This window comes from Pagrus major, chromosome 18 (assembly GCF_040436345.1).
Source record: "Pagrus major chromosome 18, Pma_NU_1.0".
Classification (NCBI taxonomy): Eukaryota; Metazoa; Chordata; class Actinopteri; order Spariformes; family Sparidae; genus Pagrus; species Pagrus major.
In genome coordinates this window covers 21,395,142-21,413,549 of record NC_133232.1, presented here as the reverse complement: position 1 = coordinate 21,413,549, position 18,408 = coordinate 21,395,142, and the positions used below count along the sequence as shown (strand labels likewise).

General features: G+C 38.6%; 1 protein-coding gene across 8 annotated transcripts; it reads left to right on the top strand.

Annotated features, from left to right (window-relative positions):
- The first annotated feature begins 1,203 nt into the window (after positions 1-1,203).
- Positions 1,204-18,326, top strand: tnip1 (TNFAIP3 interacting protein 1). 8 transcript variants are annotated; one of them, XM_073487173.1, is made up of 18 exons: positions 1,204-1,241; positions 5,574-5,756; positions 6,270-6,413; positions 6,544-6,629; positions 6,787-6,846; positions 7,493-7,702; positions 8,986-9,080; positions 9,516-9,678; positions 9,940-10,032; positions 10,154-10,219; positions 12,011-12,142; positions 12,256-12,384; positions 13,872-14,006; positions 14,099-14,224; positions 14,335-14,418; positions 14,974-15,099; positions 15,366-15,450; positions 16,686-18,326. In XM_073487173.1, exons 2-18 carry the CDS (start codon positions 5,609-5,611, stop codon positions 16,775-16,777), a joined length of 1,974 nt encoding a protein of 657 aa, XP_073343274.1. In that variant the 5' UTR covers positions 1,204-1,241; positions 5,574-5,608; the 3' UTR covers positions 16,778-18,326. The 8 variants fall into 8 exon arrangements, with proteins under 8 accessions (XP_073343274.1, XP_073343271.1, XP_073343273.1 ...); XM_073487170.1 differs by having other exon boundaries at positions 1,217-1,241; positions 14,884-15,099; XM_073487172.1 differs by lacking the exon at positions 1,204-1,241 and adding an exon at positions 4,316-4,503.
- Positions 18,327-18,408: the final 82 nt, after the last annotated feature.

Below are 18,408 nucleotides of genomic sequence, written 5' to 3'. Positions count from 1 at the left end.
GGCTTACACACTCACACATAAACGTACATTATTGTTGTTCATAATGGTGAACTGTGTGTAAATAAAGGCTGAACATTCAAACTAACATTTGAATTACTGGATAACATTAATTGTTGTAGGGCCTATATAAAAACAACTCAGACCTTTAAGCCTAAATAAATAACTGTTATTTATACCCCTACATGTTTAAATAAGCTAAATAAAAAAAAGAAAAGATCTGTAGTTTACATTTAAGTGCATTAATACTTTACACCTCTTTTCATGTGTCTCAGTTATTGTCTCAGCACTAAGTGCAGAAGAAAAGTCAAAGACAGCTGCCTCTGTTCTTGTCAGCGTCTCAGTTCATTGCGTATGTGTGAGTGCAGCTGTTGTCAGGCCATCTTTGAGTTAAAAGAGGAAAGAAAAAAAAAAAAAGAGACGTATATGTGGCGAGGAAATCCCCTGCAGTGCGCCAAAATCCAAGGCAACAAATAGAGTGCACAGCAGTCAGTCAGACACACTCTAGTTTTAATGGCACACCCAACTTGAAATTACTCCATTTGGTGATTATTATGAGAGATTAGGAGGTTACTTCAGTAGAACATGTGTTAATGTGCAGCCAGTGTCATAATATACACTATGTTCTTGAATTTCCCTTTTGACAGCTGGGGGAAGTTTGTGCTGCGGTGGTGTCGTTCAGAACATCTTGCACAGCATAAATTAAACAGATTGTAGTTCACATATTTGAAAGCCGTCACGTCCTCACAGAGTTATGGGTGTTGCTTCAGCCTTTGACTTTTATATAACTACAGTCTCCATGGTTATGCTGGCATCATGACGTGAGCATGCAAACAAGCCACGTACAGTGCTGTGCTGTATGCACTGTGCTGCACAAAGTTAATGCATATTAGAGATGTTTTTTCTTGAATGCTCTCACTGTTTCGTGTGTCATATTTCTGTGTGCATCCTCTATTCATTCACTTTTCTTGACATGTATTAATGTGTGCAGCTTGGTGTTCATGCTGCAAGCCACTGTACAAAAATTAATTAAATGCATTCAGTGTTTTATTTTGGTTTTTGTTGTTTGTTTTTTTTCTAACTTGTTGTGTTGCTCTGTAAAAGGCAGGCCACACACTTGGACACACACTAGGTTCGGCCATTTTATTGGGTTGTGGGAATTCCCCAAGTCTCACAGTGAAATTGCTTCCCCCCTATTCACCAGTTTCCTTAAAAAGTGCCTCTCCGACAAGCTGAATGTGTGGGTGAGTTGTTGTTTATTTGTTTTAACGTTTGAGGTGTAGGAATTGAACATATTAGATTTATTATCATTATTTGTGGCAATGTCTTTTTCTGTTATTCAGGGTGGGTTGAATCATTTGATGTTTTCACTGAAATGAGAGTTGTTGTTCTCTCTTTAGAACATTAAATGGAGGGCAAACATAATGATAACATTGTTTTGAACACAAAAATTTGACAAGCTCCATAACTGTATAGTATTTTCTGTCTTTGTGGGTAAAGGCTTTTTAATCTTAAGCATATACCCTAAAAATGTAAGTGTTTAACAACAACAACAACAGTGTGTAATATGTATTTTTATTTTAAAGCTGATAAATATTTCTTTATCTGTAACACAATTTTGTAATTCATTATGACCTCTCAACATATTTATGGGCTTGTTGGGAACAAAATAACAAGATTTTAGAGACACAATTGAAGAACAATAACACTAAATGTCACTTAAAAATAAGATTAATTCATTATCACTATTATTATTTATACATTACCCGAAGAAAAGTATATTGGTTATCTGCCACACTGGTTTCTTGGTCATAGTTAAAGTCTAGATTTAGGATTATGAATAAAATGTGACTAGAAGAGTATGTTTTAATCTGCAGGCGAAAATCTCGGCCGATTTGTTTGCATAGCAATAGAGACAGGGATGTCCCTGGATTTAGGCCTCGAAAGGACAGCCACAGTGACTAGTTGGCTAACAAAAGGACATTTTGTATTAAGCAGCACAGAGCTAATGACTATCAGCTGCTGATTTCTGCTGCAAGGAAATTCGAGACTGGACTGTCCTTGTGTCTCAGCAGGGTGTGGATACCGACTTTACTTGTGACACCATAGGCTTCAGTCTGATGATTACCCCACTCACTCTGCTGTCTTTGTGAAATGAGGAAAATACTTTAAAATATTTGTGTATGTTATGTTAAATGAGGGGGGCCATTTCCTGTTTCCTCAGGGTTTTGTTTTTGTGCTGGAAGTCACCAGTCTGTTTATTGAGATGGAAACGTTTTGCACCTATAAACAAGGACAAGGTGTTTGGTGGCAGGCACAGGACTGAGGAAAAAACAACATCTGTGCGTGAAGTGTATGTTTGCTTTTTCCTGTAGCCAGCTGAGGACTCTCTGGGGAACACATTCACATATTTTACCACTGTCCTGTACCGGATTTTTAGGAGGAGCTTGTGATTCAATTCGATTCCACTGAATCTAAAGTGGTTTAAGCTGCATTTTTATGTATGAAAATGATTTTTAAATAAGTTTTGTTTTTATTACAGCACACACACCCACTACATAGTACGCACATTACACCAACTATGTATTATTTACTCACTAATTCACTGATTCTCCTTCTTTACAGTGTGATTTATATCCATTCATTAGAAGTTAAGTCGAAGAGACAAATGAGTGGTATGAAAACTATGGATGATACTATTTAAGGAGGATGATCATTTTCATGAAAGCTATTACTAAACTAGTTTCTGTATTACAGTAGTTTTAACATTAACTGTACCTCAGTATTACTGGCATACCATCACCACCATCAGTGTGCTTTTTATGTATTACAGGAAGTAATAATGATGGATAGAGAAAGAAAAAAACAAAGGCGTGACTCTGATTCGTTTATCTTATCACAAATCACGTCATTTATCGTGTAAAATAATTCGCAAACTGGGTATTTCCTGTGCTAACACAGCGTGTTTCCTGTGAAAGACCTCCAAGGTTGATGAACTGAAATCTAAAATCATTATTCAGGTTGTTTGTCTCAATTGTCTTTGCGGACAAGCAGTTGTATGTTTCTACTTTTTTGGTAGTTTGGTAATTAATCATTTGGATACATTATAGAGCCTTATGACATGTAATACTTAGTTGGGAATACCAAGTACAATTTGAAGTCTAATTCTGCGCAGTAACAAGCTGAATTGCATCAAGTACTTTATGCTCCCAGTTAACTCCCTGTGGAAGAAATCAAACCTCCGATTACCTGTTTGTTAATTCCCACAAGATGTCACTATTGCTCTGAATTACTCATGCTTGGTCAGTCAGGGGCCTTCAATAAAGTTCTGAAAGTTTGGTCAAATGTTTATATTACTATATGTGGCGCAGTGCTGCTTAAAAAACACCTCTTTAGCTGTGACTAACATTTTTTAGAAATGTTGTATTTGACCCCTTTAAACCTATTTGTGCTATTATTTAAAGTAGCCAAAATCCCAGGTAATATTCAGGTTAAACAATCAGAGCTAAAATGATTAGTTGATTAATCGATTCATCTAATTAGTTATATATTTGAGTCAGTTTTTAAGAAAAAATTCAAAAGAATCACAAATATTCATATCTAGTGTATCCATGAGTATATTTATTACTTCTATGATACTAAACTGAGTGGTATTAGATGTCTGACTGTTTATTGGGAAAAACATTTCACATTAATATGTCAACTTGAGCTTTAGGAAATTCTGATGGGCTTTTAGGACATTTTATAGAATTAATAATTAATTTATCACGAAAAATAATCGTCAGATTAATCAATAATGAAAATAATTATTTGTTGCAGTACGATCATCACAATACGAACATTATATCTCTTGGCTCTCGTACGAATTATTTCTTCTGAACCAATACTGTAGACTTCACAAGCTCAGTTTAACTTGATGTAGGCCTCATTGCCCTCCTAGTTCAGAGGAAATACACTATGTGATGCAATCACAGAAACCCCCCACCAGCCCTTTCTCTAAAATTATCAATGAAGAAAAACGTCATTCAGAGAAAATGGCGGGTTTGTCCTTGGACTGGGGGAATATATTTCAAGAGGTAAAAATAAGAATAAAAATGTGTGATTAAAAGTATTACGATTTAAAAATAAATAAATAAATAAAAATAAAAAAACAGGCTCATTTTAATGAGTAGTTTTACTCACCTTAGTGTCACGTGAGCCTTTTATTTTGCAAAACATATATAATTAAAAGTCCATCATGTGAAGAGGGGGGATATGTCGGGTTAATCTCTGTCATGAAATAAGAATATGTGCAGCATTTGGCTCCACTGTTTACATTACGGTCAGCAGCTCTCGTTGGTGCCCCGCTGACAGAGAGCTGCCTCCTGATTGGCCGCCCGGCTGTCAATCACCGCTGTTTACATCAAACGTTGTGAGGTGGAATTTCCCAGGTTACAGCACAGACCAGTAGACCACTTCCGCAATAGATGTCTGGCAGAGAGACGAGAGGCCACTGCGAGCTGAAAGGTATTCAGACAAAAGACACCGCTTTGTTCTTTGATTTGTCGTTTAACTCTCCATTACGACCGACTTGCTGCATCGATAAAAGTATCTTTAGTGAGTACAAAAGAGGCGCTAGCGGCTTCCTGTCCCGCACTGTCATCTAGTGTTAGCTAGCCGACAGCTAACGAGGATGTTGCTAGCAATTTGCATGACAACAGCGAAAACTAATATTAGCCTTCTTCAGCCAATCAAGGTAGCTATCATTAGCTAGACTGTGCTGTATTTGACTCTGGTCTATTGGGTAGATGTTTGTCAGCAGGATTCACGTACCATTTAGTATTTATTCCCCTGCTTTCGTCCTCTTTTTCCTTGGATATGAACGTTGTAGTTGTCATATCTTGCCACCAGAAACGTTAGCACATTCTTGCCTTCAGCCTGGCAGGGTGGCATTATGGTGATAGTGTTGCTGCTTTTGTCCTCTCAGAGCTGTCAGTGGGTTTTTATTTTCTTCACCGGGCTTCACCGATAGTTTACACTCGTCCTGCTATAAATTACAGAGAGAGAAGGAACGAAAAGGTTCGTGTAGTTGGGTAACTTACAGCAGATACAGTAGCATCTCTGAGTGGGTGGTATTTCATCTGCAATCAAGAAGTAACAGGACACCATTTGTTATATTTTTGATTGGTTGTAGTCTTGCTACAATATAAGTTGTGATTCAATGGGGTTTGTAGTTTTTAAGTTGTTTTTCCTCATACTGTACAGACAGTGCTTCTGTGCAACTGTTGCCATCATTTGCATGATCAGTGGGGTGTCGACTTTTGATGTTGGTACTTTAAATTGCATCTATGAGCACAACCTTTTAAACTAAAGATTCAAATGGAAGTGTTTGCAATGCAAAACTTTAAAAATATTTCACCAGCTGTTCATATTGCAAAGGCTGGAGGACCACTGTAGACACAAGACTCCACGATTAAAGGCTTTACTATCAGCACTTTTTGTTTTCTGTAAAGGCCAGCTACCCCACTGCAAAGATCCCGATACGTTAAACATTCATAATTACGTTGAAAATAACAGTTTGTGTCTTTTTTCTACAGTTTAGAGGACCATGTCTAGGAAGTGAGCCACGGCGATGGAAGGGAAAGGCCCGTACCGCATCTATGATCCAGGTGGGAGTGAGGTCAAGGCCCGGGATGAGGCTGGAGGGGGAAGCAGCTATCGACAGCTGCTGGAGGAGAACAGCATACTGAGGGAGCGGATGAAGGGACTTAAGAGCTTAGGTAGGTTCCTAAAAACAGAATGGTTACCTCAAGGCTGTTCTTTGGCATCACACATCTGTTTTGTGTCTTAACACCTGAGGAGAGTGTTTTTCTAGATTGGCATGCATACAAGAATGTTATTTTTTTTAAAATGTATTTTGTAAAATCTAAAATAGAGAGCTGTTTTGCATTTTGCAGCAGTATCAAATAAATTACTTTTCAATATTAGCTTCATCACATGATGTCTTCCATAATTGAAGCTCCAGTCAAAATATACAAACACAGGAGTGAAACTGTTGAGTGACAAATGACGTGGAATGTAGTAAATCCTGATGATCTTCATTGGTAGCTCTTTTAAAGGTGCATGCCAATGATGTAGACAGACTGATAGCTTCTTTTGTGACTCACCAAAGGAGTGCTACTTAAACAGAATTTCTTGCTAAATTTCTGTCATAGCCTGTTGATGACTGCTCGTGCTAATAGATGCAGTCTAAGCAGTGTTGGACACAGACAAGATCTCTTTGAAACTTGCAGGTGATTTGCTGGAAGAGTCTCAGTCAGAGGCATCGAGGCTTCGGCAGCGAGTGGAGGAACTTGTGAGAGACAACGAGGCCCTCAAGTCCTCCAGCTTTGCAGCCAGTCTGTGTACGGGAGGGCCCATTCAGACAGAGACACAAAGTAGGTCACACAGACTTGATTGTAATCATGTAGATATATTTTTATATCTTTAAGTGTGGTAACTTATGGCATGTTGTTCTACTTTACTGCAATTTTCATTAACCTTTATTGTTGGTACTGTTTATTTCAGGTAAACCCTGTTTACATCCCACTGCGGAGGAGAAGGAGGAGCAAACAAGCTGTTTAGGGAAGACCCTTCAGCCTGAGAAGCCCAATGTAAGGCATTATATAGACAGAAACAACTTTGAGATGATTGTCGGATTGTGCATACATTTAGCAGCTCTGAACTGGAGGCTGTTTGTTTGTTTGTTGAAGTAAATGCAGTATGGACACTGCATGTTCTATTGTGCTACTTACTTTTTGGTCTTTACAGGAGGCCTTATCAGAGTTTGAGGTTGTGAATATGGATGGGAAGACAACAGATGCCTTGACTGTACGTACCTGACTTTTTGTTGAGATGAATCATTTTCCAACTATGACAAGAACTCAACTAATTATAGGTCCAAAGAAACTTCAAATTATTTTGTGTATTTGATTTATGCTAAAATCAACCTTTCCTCTTTATAGCCGTTTCCTCAATATTAGGAACATATCCTCGGTGGGCTGACTCACAAACAAACTCAATACTGGTAGCTCCAGCCTGAGTCAGCCAGGGGAAAGTCCAGGATTATTACTGACTAGAATTACACCACTGATTCATACACACGCTACATCCTAGAGGATGTGTTAATAGGACACCAAGCCACAATATTTCAGGAACTTGTTGATGGACTAGCTTATCACATTTTGTAAAATCTTTAGCCTACTTTGACACAGTTTCCACACCTGAACAGAATATTTTGTTTTGTTTTTGTTGCAAATGTGTTACCTCAACAACGGTAGTCTGTGGACTAAAATTAATTCCAACAGGAGAAACTGGTTTAACTGTTCAGATAAGTAAGCTGCTGCTTTTTTTAGAAATAGCAGCTTGATGACTCTTACAGTCTCGTGCGGGTTGAAATACATATGTAACTGTCAGCTCGAACGCTGAGTCAGCTTGACAAGAAGGACTGACTCTTCACCTGTGTGGGTATCTCCAGGCCGGATCAGCGGTAGGAGTAATCCCTCTCCTGCCTCAGGAGAACATCGAGTTAGCAAGCCAGCTGAAGAGACTGGAGAGCTCCTTCAGCATATTCGCGGAGGAGTCCAACCCAAACCAGCTGTTAGCTCATCTCGGTCGGATGGCTGTGGAGTTTCACCATCTTTCCTCCAAGGTCCAAAAGAATGAGCAGAGGACCTCCCTCCTACAGGTATGTGACAGTAAAAGATGCCAAAACGACCGTCATGCTCCTTTAGATTCCAGGTAGCTTTATAGGTGCTTAAGATTTCATTTTAATTGGAAACATCAGCGGGAGCATATAGAATGAGTTATCATGACAAATGTAATTTTATTTTTAAATGTTATACATTAAATGCAAACCATTCACATGCTGTTTTACATTAAAGGCTGCAGAGTGATTTTTATGATATGCCAGATTCGTACCCATGATCTGATTTTTTAATATTTTTAAGGGCTACGCTTTATAGTAAAATGAGGACAGAGTTCTTTGTTTGTTATTTAATTATACACGTAAGAAGTTATATTTTGTTTTGGTGTCGTACACAGTTGGCCGTGTGGGCTGGGTACTTGTACATGCATGACATTCACATAAACAACCTCCACGGCAGGCACACAACACAAGCTTTCCCCTTTTTTTTCAACACATTGTTATTTTAACTGTAATGACTTTGTTAATTTATTGTGAGCACATTTCTGAACAATGTTATAAAGCGCTTTGAAATAATAGCCTTTATTACATTACATACACTCACTGGCCACTTTATTAGTTATACCTGCACAGTCTTATACAATCCAATACAACTGCTCTGCCATAAAATGTACTTTTATGATGCCTGCAATGTTCAGTTTTATATTGACACTGTCACAGAGGTGTTAATTAAATATTACGCCTTTAGCATTGAGGTCCTAGTTAAAGGTAGGTATATCCAGAGGTGTATCGTATTATTTTTCTTTCCTATTTACATACATAAGGGGGTCAGAATATTAGTAAGACCTCAGCATAATAACAGTGCAGTATAACTCTAACACTAACTAATATTATAATACTTAGTTTCTTAATACTAAGACATTTAATTTGTTTAACACTGAGTGTAGGTGTACACTTAAAGAGGAGGTTGTTTGTTTGTAGTCTGTATCAGTGGAAGTGTGTCACATTATGGCCTAATTTTAAAATACGATGTAAAGCAGTATTTGCAGTGACTTGGGTTCATATTTTCAGTCAAGTTGTTATTGTTCTTACTTTATTTTTTTCTTTTCAAAAGCTCTCTGATAAACTGTTAGTTTGTGGATTTATCCATTATTCATTTTGTCCAAAAGATGTATTTCCTTATGAATCTGCTCATACACATGCACAGTATTCAAACATAATTTTTTCTTTCTACTGTCTTATGTGTGGGCATACAGGTGTAAAAATTTTATTGTCATTATACTAACAGATGCTAAATGTTGTGATAATGTGTTTTTCCGTTGCAGACTCTCTGTGAGCAGCTCAGACAGGAGAACAATGAGCTCAGAAAGAAAATGGAAGAGGACCATCATATCAGGAATCGAGACTTGGAACAGCTGAGGTAATGTGTTTTTTGACTGGTCTTTGTGTTGCTTCTGCTGAAGCAGAAACATTATTGTTGGTAAGGTCAAAAAGAACAAACTGTATCAGGACCATATTCCTAAACAATGCAAACACTCTCACATCTCATTCACACTCCTCTCGTCTTTATCGTTAAACTGTGGGACAATTTTTGTTTCTCACGACCTTTTGAATGTAGAGTGAATCAGCCTCCCATAACTATTTGATGACAGTTTTTACTTTGCTATGGATGTTGACCATGCTTTCACTTTTAGGGGGGGATTATTCCACTGCTTTCTGTTGGCGTCACTGCACCCAGTGGGTATTGTAGGGTTTTCCCATAGGACATCCTGAAGCTGTACCAAAGCTTCAACAACGCTTTGGGAAGGGACATTGCTCACATACACTATCATTTTCATTTTCTTGCTGATTTCAGACTGGAGAATCAGAAACTTAAGGAGTTGGTCACAGGAGGAGTGACAGCAGCAGGATCGTCTGCAGCGCCATCTGACACCGAAGCAACAGAGGCCAAAGAGGAGCCTGTGAAGGAGGAATCGGCCGCTGTCAGGCCGAAGATGGAGGCCACCACACCGCAGAAGGTAGTTAAAATTAAATCACCTCGCACATTTTTTTTCCATCTGTACAGACATTTTACAACCTTGCTTTGTTTAAAAAAATCTGTCCCATTTACAAACCAAATCCATTTATTTTGAACTTTTTTCACTTTCAGAAATACAAGAAATAAAAGATTTCACAAGAAATGTGTGACTTAAAACTTCCCTACTGATAAACCCTCACAATGTGGGGTTAGAGTAATGGAAGAATGTTGTGGATTTAGGAATGTTTTGTGTGCCCCACAGAGCGGAAAAGCTGCAGAGAAAACCCCGACCAAACCTTGTGATGTTGAGGTGTATGAAAAGAAGATCAAGCTTTTGGAGAAGCAGAGAAAGGATGTGAGTCTTTTTTGCTCTTACTGCTCATCCTCTTTTGCCATAGGGGAAAGTCTCTGTGTATTTTAGTTTCCTATATATATGTTCAAGTGTCATTTGTTTCACTTTCTGGCGCTGCTTACAGGTACTGGAGGTGAACAAGCAGTGGGACATTCAGTGGAACTCCATGAAGTCACAGTTTGAACAGAAGGTACAGTAATGACTTTACAGCTGTTGTGGAGGGTGTGGGAAGGCACCGCTGTGTCTCCACTGATGTAGAGCTGTCGAAGGAGAACTAAAACCTCATTCTCTATGAATTCCTTTTTATTTTTGTCATTTCAAAACTCACTTGTCAAAGGTTTAAAACATTTATTTTTAGTTCTTGATAACACGTCAGTACAAACTCATCCACCATATGTTCTCGTTTCATTTTCATGTTTATTTTCACTTTGGCCTGTGTCAAAGTCCACATACCAGGTTTTTTTTTAGATTTATATTAGAGCATTCATAAACTTTACAAGGGTTGAACTACATGATGTATTTATGCTGCATTTTCATAAAACTTCCCTTATTTAATGTAAATAATGTGCCTAGAACAGACCTTTTTTTTTATGTGTTGCCAACCTCCAAATTAACTCTCTTTAACTGTCCACTGTTTATTTCATGAATTATTATTGCTACTGTTACCAGTAGTAACACATTTTGACAATAATAGTTGAATTTAGTTTCAAGTTCCCCAAACAAGGATAAACTGGGCCTTACAATGTCTGAGCATTATCCAACTCTATAGTCAGAAGACGCCAAATTAACCAACATTATCTTGTCAGCAGGCTTTCAAATGAAGTAGTTGTAGCCTTGTGATACCAGTGGTCACATTTTGCATTATGTCAGCAGAATAATCAGAATTATTTATGTTTTTCAAGTAAGTGAATTGACAGATACAAAAGGATTTTGTATTGGTGACAGCAGCTCCTTTAAAAAGTCTTAAAATGCCGTAAAAGTCGGTAAAAAGTCTTAAATTTCCTTTTGGAAGGTCCTAATTGGAACAAACATTTTGTCTTATTTAATTTCTCCATCTTTTAAATTCTTTTTGTCAAACTGAGTCAGTGAGTTCCAATTTCTGATGTTACACATCTTTAAACCTATGACAGAATACTGTTTTACTTACATACTTATCTGTTGGCCAAATACAATCTACCTGTATGGACCACATATTGTACACACTGCGTACTTGCTCGCCTGCAATGTTTGAACGAGAAAAAGATGATTTGTCCAAAAATCGTTTTTTAAAATTGGTTAATTATCTTGAAACAATCTTAAAAAGCATCAAATTAAAGTGTCTGATACCTGTAGACACCCGGCTTAATTTGGAAATATCTATAAAGAATACAGGACTCTGATGTTGTGTGCATCAGTTGGCTGTGTTTTTTGATATGCTTGTCCAGTGGAAAAGGTGCAATCTTGCAATAGCTTCGCTATCTGAGAGCATACATACCACAAGGCCTGTCACACCTCAGTAAGAATTCCCCTCACCTCTTTGGTACCCGCTGACTTCCTGTGTGGTGCAGTCAGAGGGCAGCAGAGACACACACATCTGTACACATTCGCACAATCTCACACACACACCTACGCTTCAGCACACCCACAGTCATGAACAAACCTACATTCACACTTTGTTGAGACAGGGACACCATGCAACCTTGGGTTTAAACCGCAGAAGCCTAGATATATCCATTTGCGTCACTCAGTTCGTTCATATTTTACACAAAAACAGAAATGCGTGTGTTTGCAGATGTGTGCTTGTTGCTGTGGCTTTTTTTTTTTTTTTTAGAGTTTGATAACACGAATGTCTTACTTGTTTATAAGGCTGCGATCTAATGCATGCAACAGCTGATGTTTGTCTTTACGAGAAAGGAGTTATCACTGAATCACAAGTTTATTTTTTGGTTTGTTGGTTACCTTACATCCGTGATTAAACTACATAGTTCATATTGTCTTTCAGATCACAGACCTCAGACAACGGCTGGCTGAGTCCCAGAAAACTGTGCTTGAGCTAGAAGCAGAGCGAGAGCAGAGGCAGCGCGACTACGACAAGAAGCTGCTGCTGGCCAAGTCCAAGATTGAAAATGTACAGGTGAGAAATGCAAGAACATAAAAGCCCAGGTGATATCAGTCTATTAAAACACAGACACAGACAACAAATGTTTTAGGATATTGTAAAGAAAGTTTCATGTGTTTATGTTTCAGGGGGAGAAGGAGTGTCTCAACTCTGAGACCACTGAGCTGAAGCAGAAGATTCGCTACCTGCAGGATCAGCTACTGCCCCTAAGCAAACAGAGGGAGTACCAGGAGAAGGAAATCCAACGCCTCAACAGGGTGAGTGAGGAGCAGATGAACAATTAAATACCTAAACTTTGTCTTACTTTTCTTTCTTACTTCAGGGTTTGTACAAAGTCTTTGTACAAAGTTTAGAACATGCTTAATTTTGACCGTTATGTTTTCAAGGATAGGAATATGCTTAAATTTGAATATACTCCTCGAAGAATGTTTGATTTTCAACATAATCTGGTGCTTCATCAACACAGTCACTCATCTTCTCACTCTATCTTTTAATATTTGAAATTTAAAAATCCTGTGGTCGAGATTTACAAGCATTAAATAATCATCATCAAACGTACAATCACAATTAATTTGAACAACTGGTAAAATAAAGTGACTTTAATGTGGGTTAGGGCAGCAACTATCAATTTTTATAGATGACGATTAATCTATTATTTTCTTAAGTGATTATTTGTTTGGTCTATCAAATGTCAGCAAATGTTGAAAAATGCTGATCAGAGTTTCCCAAAGACTAAGATGAGGTCATCAAAGGTCTGGTTTTGCTGACGTGCCACTGCTGCTGTTTGAGGGGTAGTGGGAGACGCTTAATGGCTTTAGGAAGTTGGGGGATGCGGTATAAAGAGTGACAAGTCTGTTTCATTAAGTGAGGAAGTGATTGTGGTTGCATGGGTCAACAACTGGACCTTTACCTGGGAAACAGAGGTTCTTGACTCACATGAAACTCCAATGTGGCTTCGAAACACCGCGCTAACATATTAGTTAAGGTCATTACTGCTTTCATATACTACAATATGACTTTTTATTTCATTTTAGTTGTTTATTTAATCTCTCTTTTACCTGTGTTGGTGTTATCATTATTATCTTCCATGCTTATTAAATAGGCTAATCTAGTTTGAGGTGATTCTGTAGCTTATATCCAAAATGAGGGTGCAAAACCTTTAAAAATACTTTCATCAAAGAGGTTTTTTGGACAAAAGATTCATGAGAAAATGAGAATCAATTAAAGAAAGATGGAAAAATAGAAAACCTTTCAAACACACGGTTCATGCTGTGAAAACAACTATTTTAACCCAAACAGAGCATGATCTTTTCCTTAACCTAGTGGTTGGCTGCCGAAACATAAATACTGCAACAGAAATCTGGAAAAAATAATAATAAAACCCAAATACAACAAATCAACTCAGTCTAAAAATAATAAATCATAATTGTAAAACATAATCAACTCTAAATGGGACACAAACTCCCATCTCCTGCATGAAAGCTCTGCTTTCGACCCATTCAGTCATGCCTTGAATGCTGCCTCGATTAATATGCTCTTTGTACTTCATCACCTGACTCTTTATTTTTGGCAATTGAATTTTATAGTAACAATTTAGATATGACGATAAAGGCTTTGAGAGTTAGCACATTTTTGGTTTAGGTACCTTGAAAGTGGTTGAAAAGTGCTTGAATTTCCCTCTTCAAAAACTGCACGAGTCGTTTCTTACTTTCTTGCTTTGTTTTTTTTTTTTTTTTAACTTCAGGCTCTAGAGGAAGCCTTAAACCTGCATACCCCTTCATCCTCCCAACAACCACCTGCCCAGGGTAACTTTGCTGATGCCGCCAATAACCTGAAGAAGCAGGAACTGCTCACTCAAATCGCTGTACTAAAGGAACAGGTCAGACAAATGGGAAAACACACACACACAGATACACACAGGTCTTCTGGAATTATACATCCATTTCCTGTTTTTGTGGTTTGGTACTTCAGGTGAAGATCTTTGAAGAAGACTTCAGAAAAGAGAGGAGTGACAGGGAGCGAATGAATGAGGAAAAGGAGGACTTGAGGCGGCAAGTTGAGAGACTCCAGGGTCAGATTACTAATTTGACCAATCAGGTAAGCCATGTGTTTACAGTATATTTTCCTGTATGTAGTCTTAGCTTGATTGAATAACAATTTTGACTAAGCTGCTCTCTAATGTTTGCTTTTGTGTGTTTGTGGTTCAGCTTCATCAGGCACAGAATGAGTGTCAGAGAGAACGTACGGAGAGATGTAAACTGGAGAGACTGCAGATGCAGCATCACAAACAGGTACTGGCTGCAGCCGAGGTCTGAGCCCCGTAGTGTTACAGACATGTTGACGTTTGAAATGAAACAGTGCCGTCAGACTGGATAGGTGACATGTTTGGTCGTTTTGACCATGTATATTTATTTAGGGCCAAGGCAAAAGCTGACAGTTTCTCTTCAGGTTAGGAGCTGTGGTGAACCTTGCAGACTAGTGCCCCCTTGTGGCAGAGTGCAGCCCCATGTAGATGTTACTTTAGCAAATTTAAACTGGACAAATCGATACTCCAGGACAAGAGCCTCACTCCAGTTAGGTTGTTTATCAGTGCATTCGGGATCAACAGGTGGAATATTTACACTCCTCTGTTGGAGGCAGCTGCAGCAGGGTTGAAGGTTAGCAGCGGCCCATGCCATGACAGGGCCGCTGCGCTCGCTGAGAGTAGCAGCCGTGCACTGATTGGGGATCACGTTTGTACTTGTGATCCCTCATAGGGGCAGCAGCAGGAAAGACGTACCTCAGACCCTACGTCAGGCTCAGTGAACGGCCCGCTGAGCCCTCCCTACTGTGGTCCCTTTGTGCAGGTGGGACCGCAGGGCCTTGAGGGCTGGCCCATACACTTCCCTCCCCGGATGCCCAATGCAGCAGGCGCCACGGCCGCAGCCGCCGCAGCACCGCCCCCTGTACGAGACTTCCAGCCTGTTACCCCGGTAAGGGTCCTCAAAGGCCCCTCTGTCTCTGTCTCTGGAGTGACTCTGGTTCACTGAGCAAACGCGGCTCTTCTTTCTCTTCCTTCTACTCCCCTTATCTTTTGGGAGGAACAAGCAGATATAATTAGGTCTAACTGTAGCTCAACTTAGCCAGGCTTACATTCAGTAACAACTGTAAGGTTACGGCAAAAACTTATGGGCTGCAGGTTGTGATGAACGAGTGTATTTGGTGATATGAGAAATAATGTTGCTGTGTCTTTGGTCAGGGTTTTCCTTGGCAATCGTCATTCCCGCAGCCCAGAGGGTCCAGAGCAGTAGGAGAGAGTTCAAGACCACCACCAGAAAATGCAGGTATGACACAGCCAGCCCAATGCAATATATCATTGTCATGGTTCGTTGTAATTCACAGTTTTGTACACTTATTTGATTTCTCTAAGGATAAAGCTGGTGATACTCACGAACAAAATGGCATCAAAAGGCCAAAACCAACACTGCATTTGTAGTAGTTGTAATCTCTCAGTATTTCTCTACCCTGTCTGTCACTCTCCCACTGAATATGTAAGTCTTTAATAATGGGTCACAAATGTACAGTGACATTTTTGAAAAGAGGTTAAATAATTTCATAGCTGGACACTGTTTTGTAGTAAACCTTACTCAAACAGTTTCAGTCATGGATTTATTATTTACAAGTGTGTATTTATGACATTGGGACTGAATTAAAATAAACTATGTTTACGGTAATGAAGGATTGTAACCTAGTACAATGGTGCTGCTCAGTGACTACGTTTACATGCACAAAATATTCTGATTTTGACCTTATCCCGAAAAACACAATATTCCTACTAAGCTCTTTACATGGCTAATGAAAATGAATATTCCACAAACTTGCAGCCATACATACTTTAACAAACACAGCCTCCCTCCTTCAACCACCCTCCTTTTGAAAAGGTCCACATTGCCATCCAAAAATCAGTTGATCTCGATAAGTCTTTCATAATGTTCACAAGTACTTGTTTCTCCTTCCAACCAGAAATGTAAGGCAACGCACAAAACTGACCGTAAATAGGTAAACTGTGGTTAAAAACCCCAGCTGAGAGGCTTATTCTGAATTTGCTGTATAGATGTCAAAAGAAAGGTCCTAAAACCAGAATAATATCGGCATGTCTTAGTTGCAAAATGTTGCATTCAGAATAAGGTCTAATTCAGAACATCCAAACAGACTATGCTGTTTACATGGCTCGTATTGTATTATTATGAATAACAGTGGAATATTTGTGTGCATGTAAACCTAGTAACTGATGTGTCTTTAATAGTTCTTGGACAACAGTGGAGCTATATGGCACAAAAGAATAGCTACAACAAGCTTTGGCAAAATACTGATGAGAAAGATCAATTCATTGGTCTTTTCGTAAGATCTGATGAAAAAAACATCTGAACATCCCATCAGCCCCAGGATTTGTGTGTATTTTCTGACACCACGCAGTGGCTGAATGTTTTCTGTATTTATTTTTTTCTTTTTAAAAGCGTGAAGCAGAAAGTTTGTGTCTGTGAAGATAATGCAGTCTCGTTCCTGTGCGTGCCTGTAGATCAGCCAGCAGCAGCAGCAGCAGCAGCAGGACCAGGAGGACCAGGATTTGGAAAAAGGGAGCGACAGAACATTGACCCTGGAAAGCACTAAAGCATCACCGTACCCACCTGATGGAGTCTGGGTAGTAGCATGAAATCAGTTTGTTTTTGAGTTGACAAGGTGTGATTTGATCTATAATTTTCCTACTGAACTGTAGATATCCTATTGTAATGTTGTTTATACTTGCGTTTTATAAGGCTATTTGTGAAACACTTCGCTATTCTGAATATACATGAAATATTATTTAGATTTTTTTATCAGGAGCTGAAGTCATTTGTTAAATAGGTTGGAATAATTAACATCGTTCCTTTTTTTTTTTTCTCCAGAAAATATACCTATGTGATTGTCTCTCTGCAAATATGTAACAATTTGACACTTAGTTTGTTACTTGTAGAGTTACAGGAAGCCATTCCCCAATATGACTAAGACGACATATGCTCATTCCAACAATGAATGATTATATAGGTACATTGAATCATAGGATTTACAATGTGAATGTTAATTGATTTATGAAGATTTCTTCAGTACCATCGATGTTATAGAACTGTCCCATATGTGTAACTGTTCAAAAGTGGTTGTTGAAATACAAAAATTTTGGGAAATGAATTTTGATGGTATCATACCAAAAACATGATTGTGATTATTAATAATTTATTTATAACCTGCTGTTTTTGATAGTTGCATTGACTAAGTGTAAATCATTGTCTTTAGTAATGCTGTTCTTTCTATGTTGTTAGTGTAATCCCAATATATTGTAGCTATTGACATTGTATGTTTGTATCAGACACAATACACAATGCACAGTACATACAGCCTTTTTTTCCCCATGATGATGGACCTAATCTCATTAAACACAACACTTCTACTTGACCACAATTGATTTGATGATTTGACCACTCATTCTGATATCCATACTCATCTTACTGCATCTTGTACTATTGCCCACAGTTTAGCCCCGACATACAGTAACTAGACGTTACAGCACCAAAACCTGATGAGTCTTCTGCATCTGGTTATTCCACGTTCAACATTCAAATTCTGCTCAAGCAACAGAAAGAAGAATTTTTTCATCAGTATTCGGAGGCTCTAGATCCAGTGTTACAGCAGTACAGCCACTCCTCTGAGTAAAAAAAAAAAACCCTCTGCGAGGACGTCTGGCTTTGCTCTCTGTCCACTTCAACAACCAGCAATCCATGCCGTACCGACTGATCTGTGAGCTGCTGAACACAGGATCCACACCTCGAGATAATGCGCGTTACCATTTTAAAGACAGATCCAATCTCAAATCAAGCTACTGTATTAACTGAATACCCATTCAAATTTCCTTAGTATAGTGTATATCAGGTAGTCAGATGAAGGGCTTCAAAATGTGTGCAGATGAATCTGAAAAAGGCTCCATTTTATCTAACAAGTTGTTACTGGGAACAAAATCCTGATGGGTGAGAGCTGAAATGAGAAATTGCACTTTGAAGGGTACGCTGTAATTACTGGCAGTTGTATTTTCTTGGTTTGTAGCCCTTTTTCCCTTTTTTTGCTGTAGGCAAAAGCACATGTGAGACTTTTTGTATTTGACTGGCTTAATAAATCTATTCTAAATGTCTATTAGCATCTCACCCTGCTTATTCATATTTTGTCCATTTTTATTGCAGGATAGAAATGTCACAGTGCCACCAATATGCTAC